This window comes from Pristis pectinata, chromosome 2, assembly GCF_009764475.1.
Source record: "Pristis pectinata isolate sPriPec2 chromosome 2, sPriPec2.1.pri, whole genome shotgun sequence".
Lineage (NCBI taxonomy): Eukaryota > Metazoa > Chordata > Chondrichthyes > Rhinopristiformes > Pristidae > Pristis > Pristis pectinata.
The window spans coordinates 62,447,735-62,463,717 of record NC_067406.1 but is presented as its reverse complement, the minus strand read 5'-3'; the positions used below and the strand labels follow the sequence as shown (position 1 = coordinate 62,463,717).

The following is a 15,983-nucleotide window of genomic DNA, read 5'->3' as shown; positions in this document are numbered from 1 at the left end:
GTGTGATTGGTTTAAGGATACAATATAATTGGTCAGAGAATCTGAACAGCATTACATGAGCAGATAGATGTTAATCCTTCTCATTGATGTAGTGTGTCTGTTCTTTTAGTTCCAATGTTTGTTTCTTCTATTCCAATCTCTGATTGCTATTTCTCTTTCTGTATTTAGCTCAGTCAATGAAGGTAAGTTATGCTTGCAAACACTTGCTCGCATCCTGAGCCCTGGGCTGTTGGCTGAGTAGCTAAAGGAAAACGATTAAACTATTGTTGTAGTCCACAGCCACAATGTGCATAAGAAGAGAAATTCTTCCAAAGAAAGAAATAAATTATTCTCTACTGAGAAGTGAAGGGCATGGTTTTTGATGGTTGAATAAAGTAGAAAATAGCTTTAGATTGGGAATTGCAGTACCAGATCTTACATGATCAGATGTCATATGGGGAAGTTGATCATCACTAAGGGAACTAGAATATTTAGTCCAAGTTGGGCTCTCAGTTGATTATTGTTAATGTAAATATAAAATCTGTTTTAATTTAACAAAACGTGCTCTGCAGACCACTTTGAGGTTGGGTTATCAATTTTTAATCAAACAATATACTTGTGAAATTTGCTCATACTCCTGAAAAGCAGTTTAGTACAGGCAGCCATGGGGTTGAATGGAACAGTGAACTTCGACCTGCTTTGGGGTTACACAGTGCTCCTGAGGGAGGCACAGTGACAGTTTCACTCCTTTTGGTTTTTGTAGACCCAAGCTATGACACTTTGCAGTTGGGGAAACGTAATCCACTGACAGCATCATCCCAGTATGCCCCTTCTCTCATCCAATGAGGTGGAGCTGGGCTGAGCAAGAATCAGCATCAAAGTACAGGAGTGAAGGCTACAATATGGCAAGCACCTCTTGCACATTGCTGGAGATATTCAGTGATGAAGACTTCAATTAATGTCAATGCTGGCTCACTTTCACGGCAGTTTCCTTTCTCTCTCTTCCCCAAATTCCCTGATGCCACTTATTGGACAGCACACAGATTGATGGATCACTGGCCTCCCTTTGGGGTTTCTTGGTCTGTGGTTCTCACCCATAGAATCTTAAATTATTTAGTAGTTGAGCTTCAAAATTGAGTTCCAAGCTCCAAGCAAAATTTAAGGCATTTACCATTGACTATTTAAAAATTGGCATTCTATGTCTGTTTGTTGTGATTAAAACTGCAATTAATCACACTTTATTTGTCGCTCAACAGTCTTAATCCAAAATGAACTTCAGAGTATGGGAACACATCAAAGGAATTGGTACCTCCTGTGTCATGTTTGCATAGACGACAACTGGAAATGTAATCAATTGAAGTTTTTACAATATTTGCTATGAATTGAGAATTTCTGTAAGAATGGATGTTATGCCAAGATGTGTGTTCAGCTTGTGAGCTGGAATGCAAGTGCATTGGCAAAGAGACTGGGGACTTGGTATTTAGTAATATTTTGCAAGGTACACTGTTCTCAAAGACGCAGGGTAAAGACACTGTTCTCAAAGTAACTTGTTTGTAACGGAAAGAGTGGTGTTTGTGTTTTGAATTATTAAACATGCTGTATAAACATGAAATAGTAAAACTAGATTGTGAATTTTATCCCAAGGGAGTTAGAGTTCAGAATTTGAGGAAGGGCCTGTGTCAGATATTCATCTGGAGTCCTCCATTAAGTTCAAAGAAAAGTGTTTTATCCTTGCAGTGCCTACCATTTAGATTTTGTCTTAATAATACCAAACTTTAAACGTTTAAACTATGAAGACAGCTTGCATGAGATTGGCTTGTATTAACTTGTGATTGATATGTTTGAAAGTAGCTACAGTAAATTGATTTTAGCTTTAGGTTAGGAAATACAGTACCAGATTTTAAATGATCATATGTCATACAGGAAAGTTGATTATCATTAAGGGAAGTAGAATATTTAGTCCAAGTTGGGCTGTCAGTTAATCGCTGTTAATGTAAATATAAAGTCAGTATTAACTTAAAACATGCTGTGCGGACCACCTCGAGCTTGGGTTATCAATTTTCTTTATTATGGGGCTAACATAAGACTATTTAGAAATGAAATCAATAGGCACCTTTTAACACTAAGAAAAAGTATGAATAAGGAACTTTCTCATCCAAAAGACAATGCTGTCAAGTCAAGATTTTCAAAACTTCAATAGTTGAGTGAATAGATTTTTGTTCATCAAGAGTACAAGGTAAATGGAACAAAGATGGTTACAATGAAGTTGAGATACGGATCAAGCTAAATGGTGGAATAGATGCAAGGGGCATAAAATTCTAAGCTTTTTCTGTAAATCTGAAGCTGCTTCCCTTGGTGTTTTCTTTTGAAGATGGCATATTATTACAGGTGTGAATGGGATGTGAATGATTTATAAAACAGCAATTTCCATATGTAATTTCATAAGTTAAATATTGGACTTGATGAGGCTTCTTGCATACTATTAAGTTGGATTAGTTTCTGTACTATAAGACAGTTTGAATCCTTGGGATGGCTGAAGCAGTTGTTTCTCTTTTGAAGGTGAGGAGTACATTTGAACAAGTTTGTAAAATTTACTGCCTCCAGGCATGAGGAGTACAGTTGACTGAGATGTGAATTTTATACTTGTGATACCTGGCATTGATGTGACTGATGTATAACCCTGATTTGTTGATGGTCTGCTTGCAAGCTGTGAAGATTGAAAACTTTTTTTGCACAAGTTAGTTTAGAGACCATACTGAACTGCACTATGAACAGGTGCATTTGTTAAGGATATTACAAACATTCCCAGGAACTTTGACCTATTCAGATTTTTGGACTACGTGCCTTACCTGCTCATCTTTATAGTAAGGCAGGATGGAGGGGAGACAGGTGGCTGGAAGGATAAAATTGAAATCAGGGGCTTTATATAGATCATGAGCCTTTCTAAGTATAGAATTCTATGAAACCTGATAGCATTATTGGGCCATATCTCCTGAAAAACCAGTTGCCATCTTTCTGAGTAGTTAACAATGCACCATTTTCTTAAGCTTTACTGTTCTTACTGGATTCATGATGGAGTTCAGCAGTCAGCTAGTTTGGTTAATACAGCAAGGTGCAGACATCCTGAGCATGCACAAGTATGCATTCGCATGTTAGGCAAGTTTTGCTTCTGGGAGGATGTGTTCTTGTTTTTTTAAGAAGTTCCATCAGGACTCACTTTAAGTGTACCATTCCTCAATAGCACTATACACCATTAGTATTAGTCCTGGTACTGTGCCTCTTCAGAACTGTACTCCAGTAGAATCATACTTCAACAATCTCTGTGGAATGCTATCACAACAAACCAAAGCATACCCCATAAGTATATCTTGGTGAAACCATACTACAGTACAGCCATACTCCTACAGTAATGTATCTGAACAGAACAACACCCTACACAGTTAGGCCATGAGTAGTAATAAAGAATTTTAGACTTCAGAATTTGTGAGAGACTGTATGAGCTCTTTTTTTCTTGCAAGGATATGCCAAATCAGGATGCCAACATCGTCAGAAATGGAACCATACAGCCAGGTGATGCCACTGAGCTCCCTGGACAAAACTAGGGCCACAGCAAAGGACTGGCCAGATCAATGTCCAAGGAATTGGAAGGTCAACAATTTGTCAATCAGCTGCTGAGCCACCAACCTTGCAACACAAAATGCCAGCAGGGACAACAGGAACTGCTGGTTGACTAGACATCCATTTTCAATGTTGTCTCTGCTCGGTGTCAATGCTTATGCTTCTAGATAGTGGATTGCCTTTTAAAGCGGTTGGGTACTGTGGTGGTTCACTAGTTAAGTTATTAGCCAGACAATTAATCCAGAGATTCAAATTCAAATCTACCTGCTGATGCCAGCAGCTGTAGAATTTAAATTTGGTTAATAATCTGGCATTTGGAGAAAAATAACACTAATTTTAGATGTGATAGTGATGAAAACTACTGACTTTTTTTAAAAAAAATGTCATAAGGTGATATCCTTCCAATCTATAATCCTTATCTGGTCTGACCTATGTGATTTCAGACCAACAATTTGCCCTAAACAATCCACTTAGTCGTACCATTACCACTACATTCAAACAGAATAAATAAAACCAGATGAAACACCTGGTGTCAATAAATTCAGACATGGCAAAAGTCACTACCAGTCCAATTGATCTTACAAATTCCCTGTTGCAAACATCTGAGGACTAATGTCTAAATTGGGAGAGCTGTCCCACAGACTTCTTGAGCAAAAGCCTGACATGGTGTACTGATAGACACCTTTACAACGTGCTAGACTTCTCCATCAAACTCCCATTCTGTCCCATTGGCAGGACAAAGCCAGATGTGGCAGCACATTCGTATACAGAAGGGAGGGAGTAACTCTGGAGGTTCTCAACATTGACTGCAGACTCCATGAAGTCTTGTGCAATGTGCAAAGGAAGCCTCCTGCTGATTACCACTTGCTGTCCTCCCTCAGCTGATGGAATCAGTCCTCCTTCATGTTGAACAACATTTGGAAGAAGCATTGAAAGTAACAAGGTTGCCGTATGCCCTCTTGCTGAGGAACTCGAGTGTTCATTACCAAGAGCAGCTCAGTGGCTCCGTCACAGATCAAACTGATTGAGCCCTGAAGGACATAGCTGCCATTTAGGGGTCTGCAGCAGTTAGTGAGCAAACCAATTGACGACTTTGAGGACAAATTCAACTAGGAATAACCTCCTTGAGTTTGCCAGTGGCAGATGCATCCAACCATTATAGGGTTGGAAGAAGTGACCACCACAGAGGTTCTTGTAATGATCAAGTCTTGTCTTCACACCAGGGACATCCTCCAACGTGTCACTACAAACATGCTAAATGGGACATTCTCTGAGCAGATCAGGCAGCTCAAAACGGAGGCACCGTGAATCATCAGAAATCTGTAAACTTGTAACACAGAATATTTCTCACTATACTGTGACTATTAAGCTAGGGGATTGACCCTGGTTCGGTGAGGAGTAGAGAAGGGTATGATGGGAGCAGGACCAGGTACACCTTAAAAAAAAATTGAGATGTCAGCCTAGTAAATTATGCAGTATAGGACTATTTGTATACTGAACAGCAAAAAATTTGAATGCAATAGAGAAAGCAACCAATGCATCAGATCAAAGCTCTGGGGTGCTTGCACATTGAGTTGTGAATGGTGGTGAACAATTAAACTTCTAACTATCAGAGGGGGCTTCAACAGTGACAGAGCCCAGCATGTGAGTGCTACATGAAAGGCTGAAGCACTCACAATTATACTTGGTCAGAAGTGTTGAATAGATCTATCTTGGTTTTCTCCTGAGAGTGCCATCATCATAAAAGCCTGTCTTTGGCCAATTTAATTCACGTTAATAACAAGAAACAGCTGAGGGTTCTGGATATAGTAGAGGATATGGACCCAGCCAACATCGCAGCTGTAGGACTGAAGACCTGCATTCCAGAACTAGCTATGCTTCCCCTAAGCTGTTCCAGTACAACTATAAACTGGTGTCCACATGAAAATGTGGGAAAATTGCCCAGGTTGTAGCCTGTTTGCAAAAATGGCTGGTTACCAACAAATCATTTTACCTTCAATCATCAGCAGTGAGTTGGAAGCTGTTGTGAACATTGCTCACCAATAACATACTTGCCAATGCCTAGCTTGAGTTTTGCCAGGAGAACTCTGCTCTGGACTTTTTCATGGTCTAGGTCCAAACACTGACGAAAGAGCTGAATTCCAGAGATGAGCTGAGAATGACCACTATTTCTTCTCCTCTCCTCCCCCACCCCACCCTCCTCCCCGGACATCAATCAAGGTAGCATTTGACCAAGAGTGGCATCATGGTAAAACAGAAGTCAACATGCATCAAAGGGGGGAGGGGGGGAATGTCTAAAAGTCTGACAACCCATATAGGAATGTGGCTGTGGTTGACTATCCCAGCTCCAGGATTTCAGTGCAGGAGTTCCTCAGGGTAATGTCCTTGGCCCAACCATCTTCAGCTGCTTCATTAATGACTTTTATTTCATCAAGTGTTCAGAAATGGGTATGTACATAGATAACTGTGCAACTCTGCAGTGAATGAAGTAGCCTGTGCCTAAGTGCAGCAAGACCTAGACAACATTCGGACTTGGGCTGATAAATGGCAAGAGTTTTGACCAAATAGGGTATGCATTGTCAGGAAAGTTGATTATAACGATGTAAATACCATGGCTAAAAAAGCATGTCGGATATTTAAAATCAGGGTGATGTTGCTTGCATGAATCTTTTGTCACGATCTGTATATAACCAAACAGGTTATTCATATGTGTCATGAAGTAGGACACTTTTACAGTACCATAGTTATTGGATTTACTTGCAAGTAAATAAGTAGGGAATTGTACTTGCAAAGTGCAGCGTAAACATCCATTTTTACAGCACTTTTGAAAGTACTGAAACATTCCAAGGTGCTGTTCAGGAGTGACTGCTAACTAAAAGCTGGTATTTAAGGTGGATTGTAGAGAATGAGTGAGCAAGCTCTTTTTATTTAAAAAAAAGGGGAATTCCAGACCTTGAGGCTATTGCGGCCAAATGTGTGGCTCCCAGTGGACAAGTGGGGAAGGTTGAAGTAATGGAGGGATTTGAAAGGTGGATAAAAATTTTAAAAGTGTATTGCAGAATTGTGAGTCAGTTTAAGTTTGTGTTCATTAACAGAACTTGGTTCAAATTGGAGGATGGCAGGCAGAATTTTGGATGAGCTTAAATCTATGGAAGGTGCAAGGTGAACCATCCAGGAGGACATTGGAATGGTTGAATCTACAGATAACAAAGGCATGGAGGAGGGTTTTAATGTAGAGATAGTCATGAATAAAATTTAGGGTGATGAAAAGAAAAAGTAAGTACTTGTATTACTTTCTTCATTACCACTTGCTGATTTCCCCAAAGTACTTTACAGCTTCTTTAAAAAGTAGTTATTGCTGTATTGTCAGAAATACATTGTCATGTGTATGACAAACCTCCTGGCTAGTAGCCTCATAATTTTGGTAATGTGAGTGTGAAACGTGTATTAGCCAGTGCACTGAGGATCACTTCCATGCTATTCTGAGAAAATCCATGTCACAGTTTTACACTTGTCTCCCTTGAAAGAGAGCACCTCTGTCAGTCAATTAATACATGAGTGTTAGCCTACATGTGTCTGCTCAATGGAATTTGAACCTAGAACCTCGTAACATGGTGATGAGAGTGCTATTAACTGAATTGGATCTAACGCTATCAAATAAGCATCTTTGAATATAGCATCTGAAGCTTGGCTTTGCTCAAACAGAGACATATTTGCCATCTATTTTGGCTTGGCCTTGTATTCTCCAGGTAGAGAGATGGCATCAGTGAATAGAATTTGCGATGGTGCAGAGGACTCTGACACTTTTTGTATATTTAGTTGGCATGAGATACTCAGTGTGGTGATCCAAGGAGGTGTATTTCTCTAGAGTAATGACTAGGTTCCACAGAGATATCACTGACAGCTAGCTCTAACTCAGTGTATTTTGGATCATAATGGCACTTAGATGAGAAACTTTCCCCCTCTTCCTACCAATCTGCGATTGGTGGTTGGTACATATATATGGGTGAGTTATTAAACATTTTAACAAATGTGTAAGCCACTAGATAAACCTTTTAAGCTGAAGATATTGTTCAAGTCTTTGGCACAGTTTCAGTTTCCTCTTCTGTGACAAGATCTGGAAAGAGACTTTTATTGCATGGCTTTCATGCTGAGCTTTGACATTGGTCACCCAGATCCTGCTTATAGACAGGTTGCATATGTCATGAAATCTGTTGTTTTGCAGCAGTAGAACAGTGCAAGACATAAAGACATAAAAATTACTATAAGTTACAAAAGTAAATAGTGCAAAGGAGGAATAAGTAGGTAGTGTTCATCGGTTCATGGACTGTTCGGAAATCTGATGGCAAGGGGGAAGAAGCTGTTCCTGAAACATCAAGTGTGGTCTTCAGGTTCCTGTACCACCTCCCCGATGGTAGTAACAAGAAGAGGGCATGTTCAAGGTCCTGTTGGTTAAAGCCCTAGGTGAGCTTTTCAACAAAAACTGCAAAAGTACTGTAAAGCAACGAGAGGAAATATTTTGGGAATGCATGCAAATAGTCTTGAGGAGAAAAGGGAGATGAATGAATAAATGTAAATACTTACATTTCAAACAAGTACAATAAATCCACCGTGGGCTGAAAATGTATTTGTAAACTAGTTGATCATGTGGTCTTGGGTGAGGTGGAAATAAGTTGTATTTAAATCAATCATGGAGATGTCGTAAATATTTAGATACATCCACCTCTGTAATGTGCCTAGTATTTTTCCTTTATACCAATCATAGTATTTCAATAAATTTCCAGATTATATCAATGATAAATCTTTCATCAGTTTTAGACTGTTATTTTACTTGTGCTTCCTTACAATGCAGAAGGAAACAATCAAGTCTATGCTAGATCTCTCAGCAATCCCATCAACCCCATTCTCCCATTTATTTCTGTCACACTATTTTCTCTCACATGTCCACCAATTCCTGCCACCTAGCGGTACTTTAGTTAATTAACCTGCCAACCAGTGCACCTTTGGAATATAGGAGGAAATAAGAGCACCTGGGGGAAACGCCCAATGTAACAAAGAACATGCAAGCTTCACGTGGAGTTCAGAATTGGATTGCTGGAGTTGAGTTCTTGGGATGGAGATGGCTAATGTGAATGGCAAGAGCAAGACAAATATAGTATGGAACAAGCCAAAGTTGTCTACTTCGGGGGGGGGGGGGGGGGTGGGAATAGAAAAGGGTTTTTTTTTTATAAAATGGGTAAAAAAAATTGAACGATGCTGGGATTAGAGGGACTTGGGTGTTGTACACTGATCACTGGAAGTTAATATGCAGGTTCAGCAAACGAATGGGAAGGGAAATGGTAGGCAGATCTTTATTGCAAGAGAATTTACATGCAAGAATAGGATCTCTTACTCAAATACATGTAGCTCTGGTGAAATTGCATCTAGACTATTCTGCATAGGTCTAGTCTCCTTGTTGAAAGGAAGGATGTACTCACAATAGAAGGTATGCAGCAAAGCCTCAGCAAATTGACACATTATGCATTTGGGGGACAGTGACCATTGCTCCATAACCTTTAGAATTGTCATGGACAGGGATAGGAGCAAAGAGGACGGGAAGATATTTAATTGGGGAAAGGTGAATTTTGAGGCTATAAGGCGAGAACTTGGGAGTGTAAATTGGGAATACATTTTTGAAGGGAAATGTACTATGGAGATGTGGTCGATGTTCAGGGATCTTTTGCAGGATGTTAGGGATAAATTTGTCCCAGTGAGGCAGAGAAGGAATGGTAGGGTGAAGGAACTGTGGGTGACGAGAGAGGTGGAACAACTAGTTAGGAAGGAGAAGGCAGTATACATAAGGTGTAAGCAGCAAGGATCAGACAGGGCTCATGACGAATAGAGAGTAGCAAGGAAGGAACTTGAAGGGCTGAGGAAAGCAAGAAGGGGACATGAAAAGGCTTTGGTGAGAAGGGTTAAGGAGAATCCCAAGGCTTTTTTCTCGTATGTGAAGAGCAGAAGGATGGCTAGAGTAAAGGTAGTCCGATTAAAGACAAAAGTGGGAGCATGTGCCTGGTAGCTGTGGAAGTGGGTGAGGTTCTCGATGAATACTTCTCTTCAGTATTCACCAAGGAGAGGGGTCTTGATGCTGAGGACAGTGTTGGTGAGGGTAATGTTCTAGAGTATGTAATTATTAAGAGAGGATGTGTTGGAGTTGTTAGAAAATATTAGGACAGATAAGTCCCCAGGGCCTGACGGAATATTCCCCAGGCTGCTTCGAGAGGCGAGGGAGGAGATTGCTGAACCGTTGGTTAGGATCTTTGAGTCCTCGTTGTCCATGGGGATGGTACCGGAGGATTGGAGGGTGGCAAATGTTGTCCCCTTATTCAGAAAAGGTATTAGGGATAGTCCAGTGAATTGCAGGCTGGTGAGCCTTGCGTCTGTGGTGGGTAAGTTGTTAGAAAGGATTCTAAGAGATAGAATCTATGAGCATTTAGAGAATCATGGACTGATTAGGGACAGCCAGCATGGCTTTGTGAAGGGAAGATCTTGCCTCACAAGCCTGATAGGGTTCTTTGAGGAAGTGACCAAGAAGATTGATGAGGGTAGTGCAGTGGATGTGGTCTACATGGATTTTAGTAATGTGTTTGACAAGGCTCTGCATGGTAGACTTCTTCAGAAGGTCAGAGGCCAGGGGATCCAGGGAGGCTTGGCCATGTGGATTCAGAATTGGCTTGCCTGTAGAAAACAGTTGTTGTGGAGGGAGTGCATTTGGATTGGAGGGCTGTGACTAGGGGTGTTCCACAGGGATCTGTTCTGGGACCTCTACTTTTTGTGATATTTATTAATGACTTAGATGAGGGGGTGGATGGCTCGGTTAGCAAGTTTGCAGATGACACAAAGATTGATGGTGTCGTGGATAGTGTGGAGGGCTGTAGAAGCTTGCAGAGGGATATTGATGGGATGCAGAGCTGGGCTGACAAGTGGCAGATGGAGTCCAATCCAGAGAAGTGTGAGGTAGTACACTTTGGAAGGACAAACTCCAAGGTGGAGTACAAGGTAAATGGCAGGATTCTGGGCAGTGTGGAGGAGCAGAGGGATCTGGGGGTTCATATCCACAGATCACTGAAAGTCACCTCAGGGTAGGGTAGTTAAGAAAGCTTATGGGATGTTAGCTTTCATAAGTCAGGGGATCGAGTTTAAGAGCCAAGAAGTGATGATGCAGCTTTACAAAGCTCTGGTTAGGCCACACTTAGAGTACTGTGTCCAGTTCTGGTCGCCTCATTATAGGAAGGATGTGGAGGTGTTGGAGAGGGTGCAGAGGAGATTTACCAGGATGCTGTCTGGATTAGAGAGTATGGATTATGAGGAGAGACTAAAGGAGCTAGGGCTGTTCTCATTGGAGAGGAGGAGGATGAGAGGAGACATGATAGAGGTATACGAGATATTGAGAGGAATAGATAGAGTGGACAGCCAGCGCCTCTTTCCCATGGCACCAATGCTCAAAACGAGGACATGGCTTTAAGTGGGTGGGAAGGGTGATGTCACAGGGAGGTTTTTCACCCAGAGAGTGGTTGGTGCATGGAATGTGCTGCCTGGGGTGGTGGTGGAGGCTGATACATTGGACAGGTTCAAGAGATTGTTAGATAAGCATATGGAGGAATTTAAGATAGAGGGATATGTGGGAGGAAGGGGTTAGATAGTCTTAGGTGTGGCTTGAAGGGCGGCACAACATAGTGGGCTGAAGGGCCTGTATTGTGCTGTATTGTTCTATGGTTCTATGATGTGTCATGGGAGGATAGATTAAGCAGACTAGGCTGTGCTATCTTGAGTTTAGTAAACGGTTAGAGAGAACAGAGCCAAAAAAATTCTTAAGGGGAGTAGCAGGTAGACATGGTGTTTGTTTTTCTTTGCTAGGGTATCTAGAGCCCAGAAGACAAAATATGAAGCTGCCTCTAAATCAGAGGATGGCCATTTGGAACAGTGATGAGAAGAATTTCTTCACTCACTGTGGGGACTCAGTCACTTAAGTGTATTCAAGACAGTTACTGATAGATGTTGACATGGGTTACGTGCAGGAAGGTGGCGCTGTGGTAAAGATCAGGCATGAGGGGCTGGAGGCCTGACTCAGTCCCTATTTCTTGTGTTCTGATGTCTCTCCAGATGCTATTTATCAGATGGCAGCTCTCCTTTGCCTTTACCTACCTCTCTTGCATAGTTTTGATTTTACCCACAGTTATGTGGCTGCATAATGATTTGGTGAGGCCCAAAAACATATGCAGGCTCATCTGATTTGTTCCTTCTGCACACAGTGTATGCAGATTCTTTTGAAAATCACCACCAAATCTCAAAAAGCCGTTTTTTCAGACAGTAAAAATATCTCACCTGTAAAATATTTTATGACTAGAATTCTTAACACTGTCATTTATTGTAAATGGTTGTATGCATCAAAAGGTTTTGTATTGTGGTTTGTGATATTTTTATCTTCCTTCATTTTACGTATTAAATTCATAATGAGTAATGGTCTAGAGATTATATTTGCTCTTGATCTGTTTGTTTTTAAATGACCTTGAACTACTATAAATTGAAATTTGCATTTTTTTCTTATTAGCATGGCATAAGTATTCATTTCCTGCAGAGAAAGTTGAAATGCCATTTTGTTGTCCTATCAGCAAAACTCCCCATGTAATAATGACTAATATTACAAAAAGCATCTGTCATAGGAAATGTATAAAAGATCTGATTTTTGGTAATTGAGGAAATGCCTTTTCAGCAAATGGTGGAATGATGCTGATTGCTTCTCTTGGCTTTCTTGCAGTTTTGGCAGCTTTATAGATTTGTGAATGTTCAAAGCCACATGTTATTTTTAAGCAAGCTGACTCTTCCAAGTCAGCTTCCTCAAACAGGCAAATGCTGCAAATTCTTGGATGTCTGAAACATGTTTTACTTTCTATGAATCATAGTCACAATACTATTTCTGGAATTGAAGGATTTTGGCCAGAGTGGGCCTTCTACACCCGAGAGAGAATGTCTTCCACTGTCATTTTCTAAAATACTCTTTCAAAAATGCATTTGTCACCTCTGTATTGCATCTTACTGTTGTCATTTGGAATCAAGGACTTAATTGCTATTCCTTGTACAAGATCGCACTGCCACAAGTGAAAACGAGATGATGTATTGCCAAGCAGGTTGCAAATACATGATTTGGTGATTTTATTATTTTGTCTGCTTCAGTAAACTTCAAAAAGACTTAAATGGTTATTTAAAATTTGAGTATTACTGTTTTTATTTTAAATAACTAGTGCAAGGTGAAGTCTCCCTGACTGCATTTTACTTCCACAAAACTTGGAATATTGATATCTCTGACTTGACAAATGATTCTAAACTGGGCAATTGATTTTGATGTCGGTATGGTGCAGGATGTCTGGCAGTGGAACTTTGTTATACTGATAGAAAACCCTCGTATACAGAGATTGTCTTGATTCCCATTTAATTCTGTTGCTAATCCAATGAAGCTCAATGTAAGCTCAGAACAGCACTCATCTTCTACCTACCTCTCTGTAGCCTTCTGAACTTTTGAATTCGGCAATTTCAGATAAACACAGATTCCAGCCTTCATGCAGTACATTTCCATCATTCAAAGTTTTAATTTCTGCTGGTAATTTAACACATTTATTCATCTCCTATTTGCTGCTCCTCCAGACCTACATTTTTAATTCATTAAATACCGTTACCACATTTTATTTTACCATCATCCATTTTATCGTTTAATTTTTCCAGCTTTCCACACCATGACAAAACTGTTATTGCTGTCTTTTCTCTTCCTCCCCACCACCATGCTGCTTCTATGACATAAAACATGCTTTACTTCATGATCATTCCCACTTCTCAGAGCCACATTCTCATCTGCCACTCACCTACACACTAGGGGAAATTCACATTGGCCAATTAACCTACCAACATGCGCATCTTTGGGACGTAGGAGGGAACAGGAGCACCCAGAGGAAACCCATGAAGTCACGGGGAAAATGTGCAAACTCCATGCAGATAGCACCCAAGGTCAGGATTGAACCTAGTCTCTGCTGCTGCAATGCAGCAACTCTACAGGCTTTGCGACTGCCACGCCTATGAAAGATCATCAACCTGAACTGTTAACTTTGTTTCTCTCTCCACTGCTGCCTGCTGAGCATCTCCAACTTTTTCCTGTTTTGATTCTCTTGCTAATGTTTGTTTAGTGTTTCTACCCTAGAAATATATGAATATTAGCTGTAATGTTTTGATCACCTTTAGGGAGCGCAAAAGCAATTTGCTAGAAGCCTGCATTTGTTGATCCAGCTGTTGCCTGCTGGCCATTAATATTTTTTGAGCAGATTGTAATAAACAAAAGTGAACTATCAAAGCTCAATACAAGTGTAATATAATCACTGCAGAGGAGTGGTGATCCATAGGTTTGATAGAAATTGAAAAATGCTGTAACATGTATCTAATTAAATATTCGATATACAACAAGCCTTCAAACTTTTGTTTCCCTTCCACAGTGAAGAAAGTCGATACAGACATAGAGAATACTCTTCAGATAAAGGTTATGATCGTGACTACCATCACCGAGATAAAGTAAGCAGGGAAAAAGAAGATCGACACAAAGAACGCAGACACCGTGACAAGGAGGAGGGGAGACATAAATCTTCCAGAAGGTAACAAAATCTCATACTGAGTTGCTTCTTCCTAAACTTTTTTTAATCTTTCAGAGTTAAGCTGCTCTCCTATAGCATGGTATTCTAATTTGCCTTATGGGCAAGAACTAGACTGGGATAATACAGGCCAAAGTTAGTGCTAAAATACTGATTAAAGTTATTGATTTCATTAATGCACATTTAGTGGGGAAATATCAGCATTTTTCCTTGTAACTGTCAGAATGGTTGGCAAGTTTCTTGCCTCAACCTAGTGACCCTGTTACATCAAGCAAGAATCCAATCTGCAAGTTCACATTGCGGGAAGGTTCTGGTGAATCTGGGTAAGTGACTCATTGGTGTGGGAGAAATAGGTTTCAATTCGTGGGGCAAAGGCACCAGTGCAGGGAAAAAAAGAATTGTTTCATTGGTATAGGCTTCACTTAAATCAGACTGGGACATTGAGTGAATCTAATGGCTTGGGCTGTAGGTCAGGTTTTAAACTGAATGAGTGGGGGAAGAGATGGATTCTGCCATGGGAAAACTTAGAATATTAAAGAGAGGGCAAAGGAAAAGTGAGAGTCATGGTAATGTAAAACAGTATAAATCAGGAAATTAGAGGTGCATATTTGCAAGAATAGTACAACAATCATGGTAGGATTTGAATCTACATAGAGTAAACAAACCAAATTATTGGAGGATGAATTAAAGAAATGTAAAGAGATGTGTTTTCTACGTCAGTATGTTGAACCAATGAGGGAACAGACTATTTTGTATTAAAGGATCTGGTAGTTAAGTGACTTCTGGGGAACAGTGATCATAATTTGATGGCATTTGAACATTAAAAATTGAAATTGATTTAGTTCATTGTTTACAAATAATATGTATCCCTTTGAGGAAAAAATTCAGAAAAAGTGTTCCAGCTGTGGCTTTTAGGAGAAGTTAAAAATTAGTATTAGTTCAAAGGAAGAGGTTTATAACATTGTCAAAACCAAACAATAAACCTGAGGATTTTGAAAATTTTGGAATTCAGTTAGGGATATCCAAGACATTGATAAGAAAAGTGTAAGTAGAGTACAGACACAAGCTAGCAAGAAACTATTAAGAGTAAGAAGGAAAAGGTGAGCAAAACAAAGATTGAGATGGGAAAAATTTTAATAGGGAATAAAATAAAAGGCAGGGAAAGTAAACAAATATTGTTTTTGTAGAAGTCTTTCAAATAATGGAGGACTACAGGTCAGGTCTACATGAGGAGCTCAAAAAAAAATCCACATTCATTTTAAAGTAACTTGTATTAGCGATACTGGGACTGAAGGTGATTAAGTCCTCAGAACTTGATGTCTTGCTTCTTAGGGTTTTGAAGGAGGTGGCTATGGAGAAATCCATGGCACTAGCTTCCATTTTCCAAGAACATTTTCCATTCTGGAACACTCCCACATATTGAAAAGTGCAAATGTGACCCCACAATTTAAGTACGAAGGTAGAGGGGAAACTGGGAACTCTTGATTAGTTTTCCTGAAATTAGTACAAGGGAAAATGCCAGTATCTATTATTGAGGAAATTTAACAGTGAGCTTGGAAAAAAAAATAGGAATAGGCAGAGTAAACATGGATTTTTTGAAAAGGAAATCCTGTCTCTCAAACCTGTTGGAATTTTTTGAGGTTGTAACTAACAATCAAAAACGGTGAACCTTTTGTGTTTTTAGAGCAAAAAAACAAGCTGGTGGAAGAACTCAGC

General features: G+C 40.0%; 1 protein-coding gene across 3 annotated transcripts in view; it reads left to right on the top strand.

The window, feature by feature from the left end:
* Nucleotides 1-15,983, top strand: part of fip1l1a (FIP1 like 1a (S. cerevisiae)) — a 72,053-nt gene that overhangs the window by 54,951 nt on the left and 1,119 nt on the right. For all 3 annotated transcript variants that reach the window (XM_052045641.1, XM_052045632.1, XM_052045624.1), the window contains exon 15: nucleotides 14,115-14,270. In XM_052045641.1, coding sequence (XP_051901601.1) covers nucleotides 14,115-14,270 — 156 coding nt within the window. The remainder of the gene's footprint in view (nucleotides 1-14,114; nucleotides 14,271-15,983) is intronic.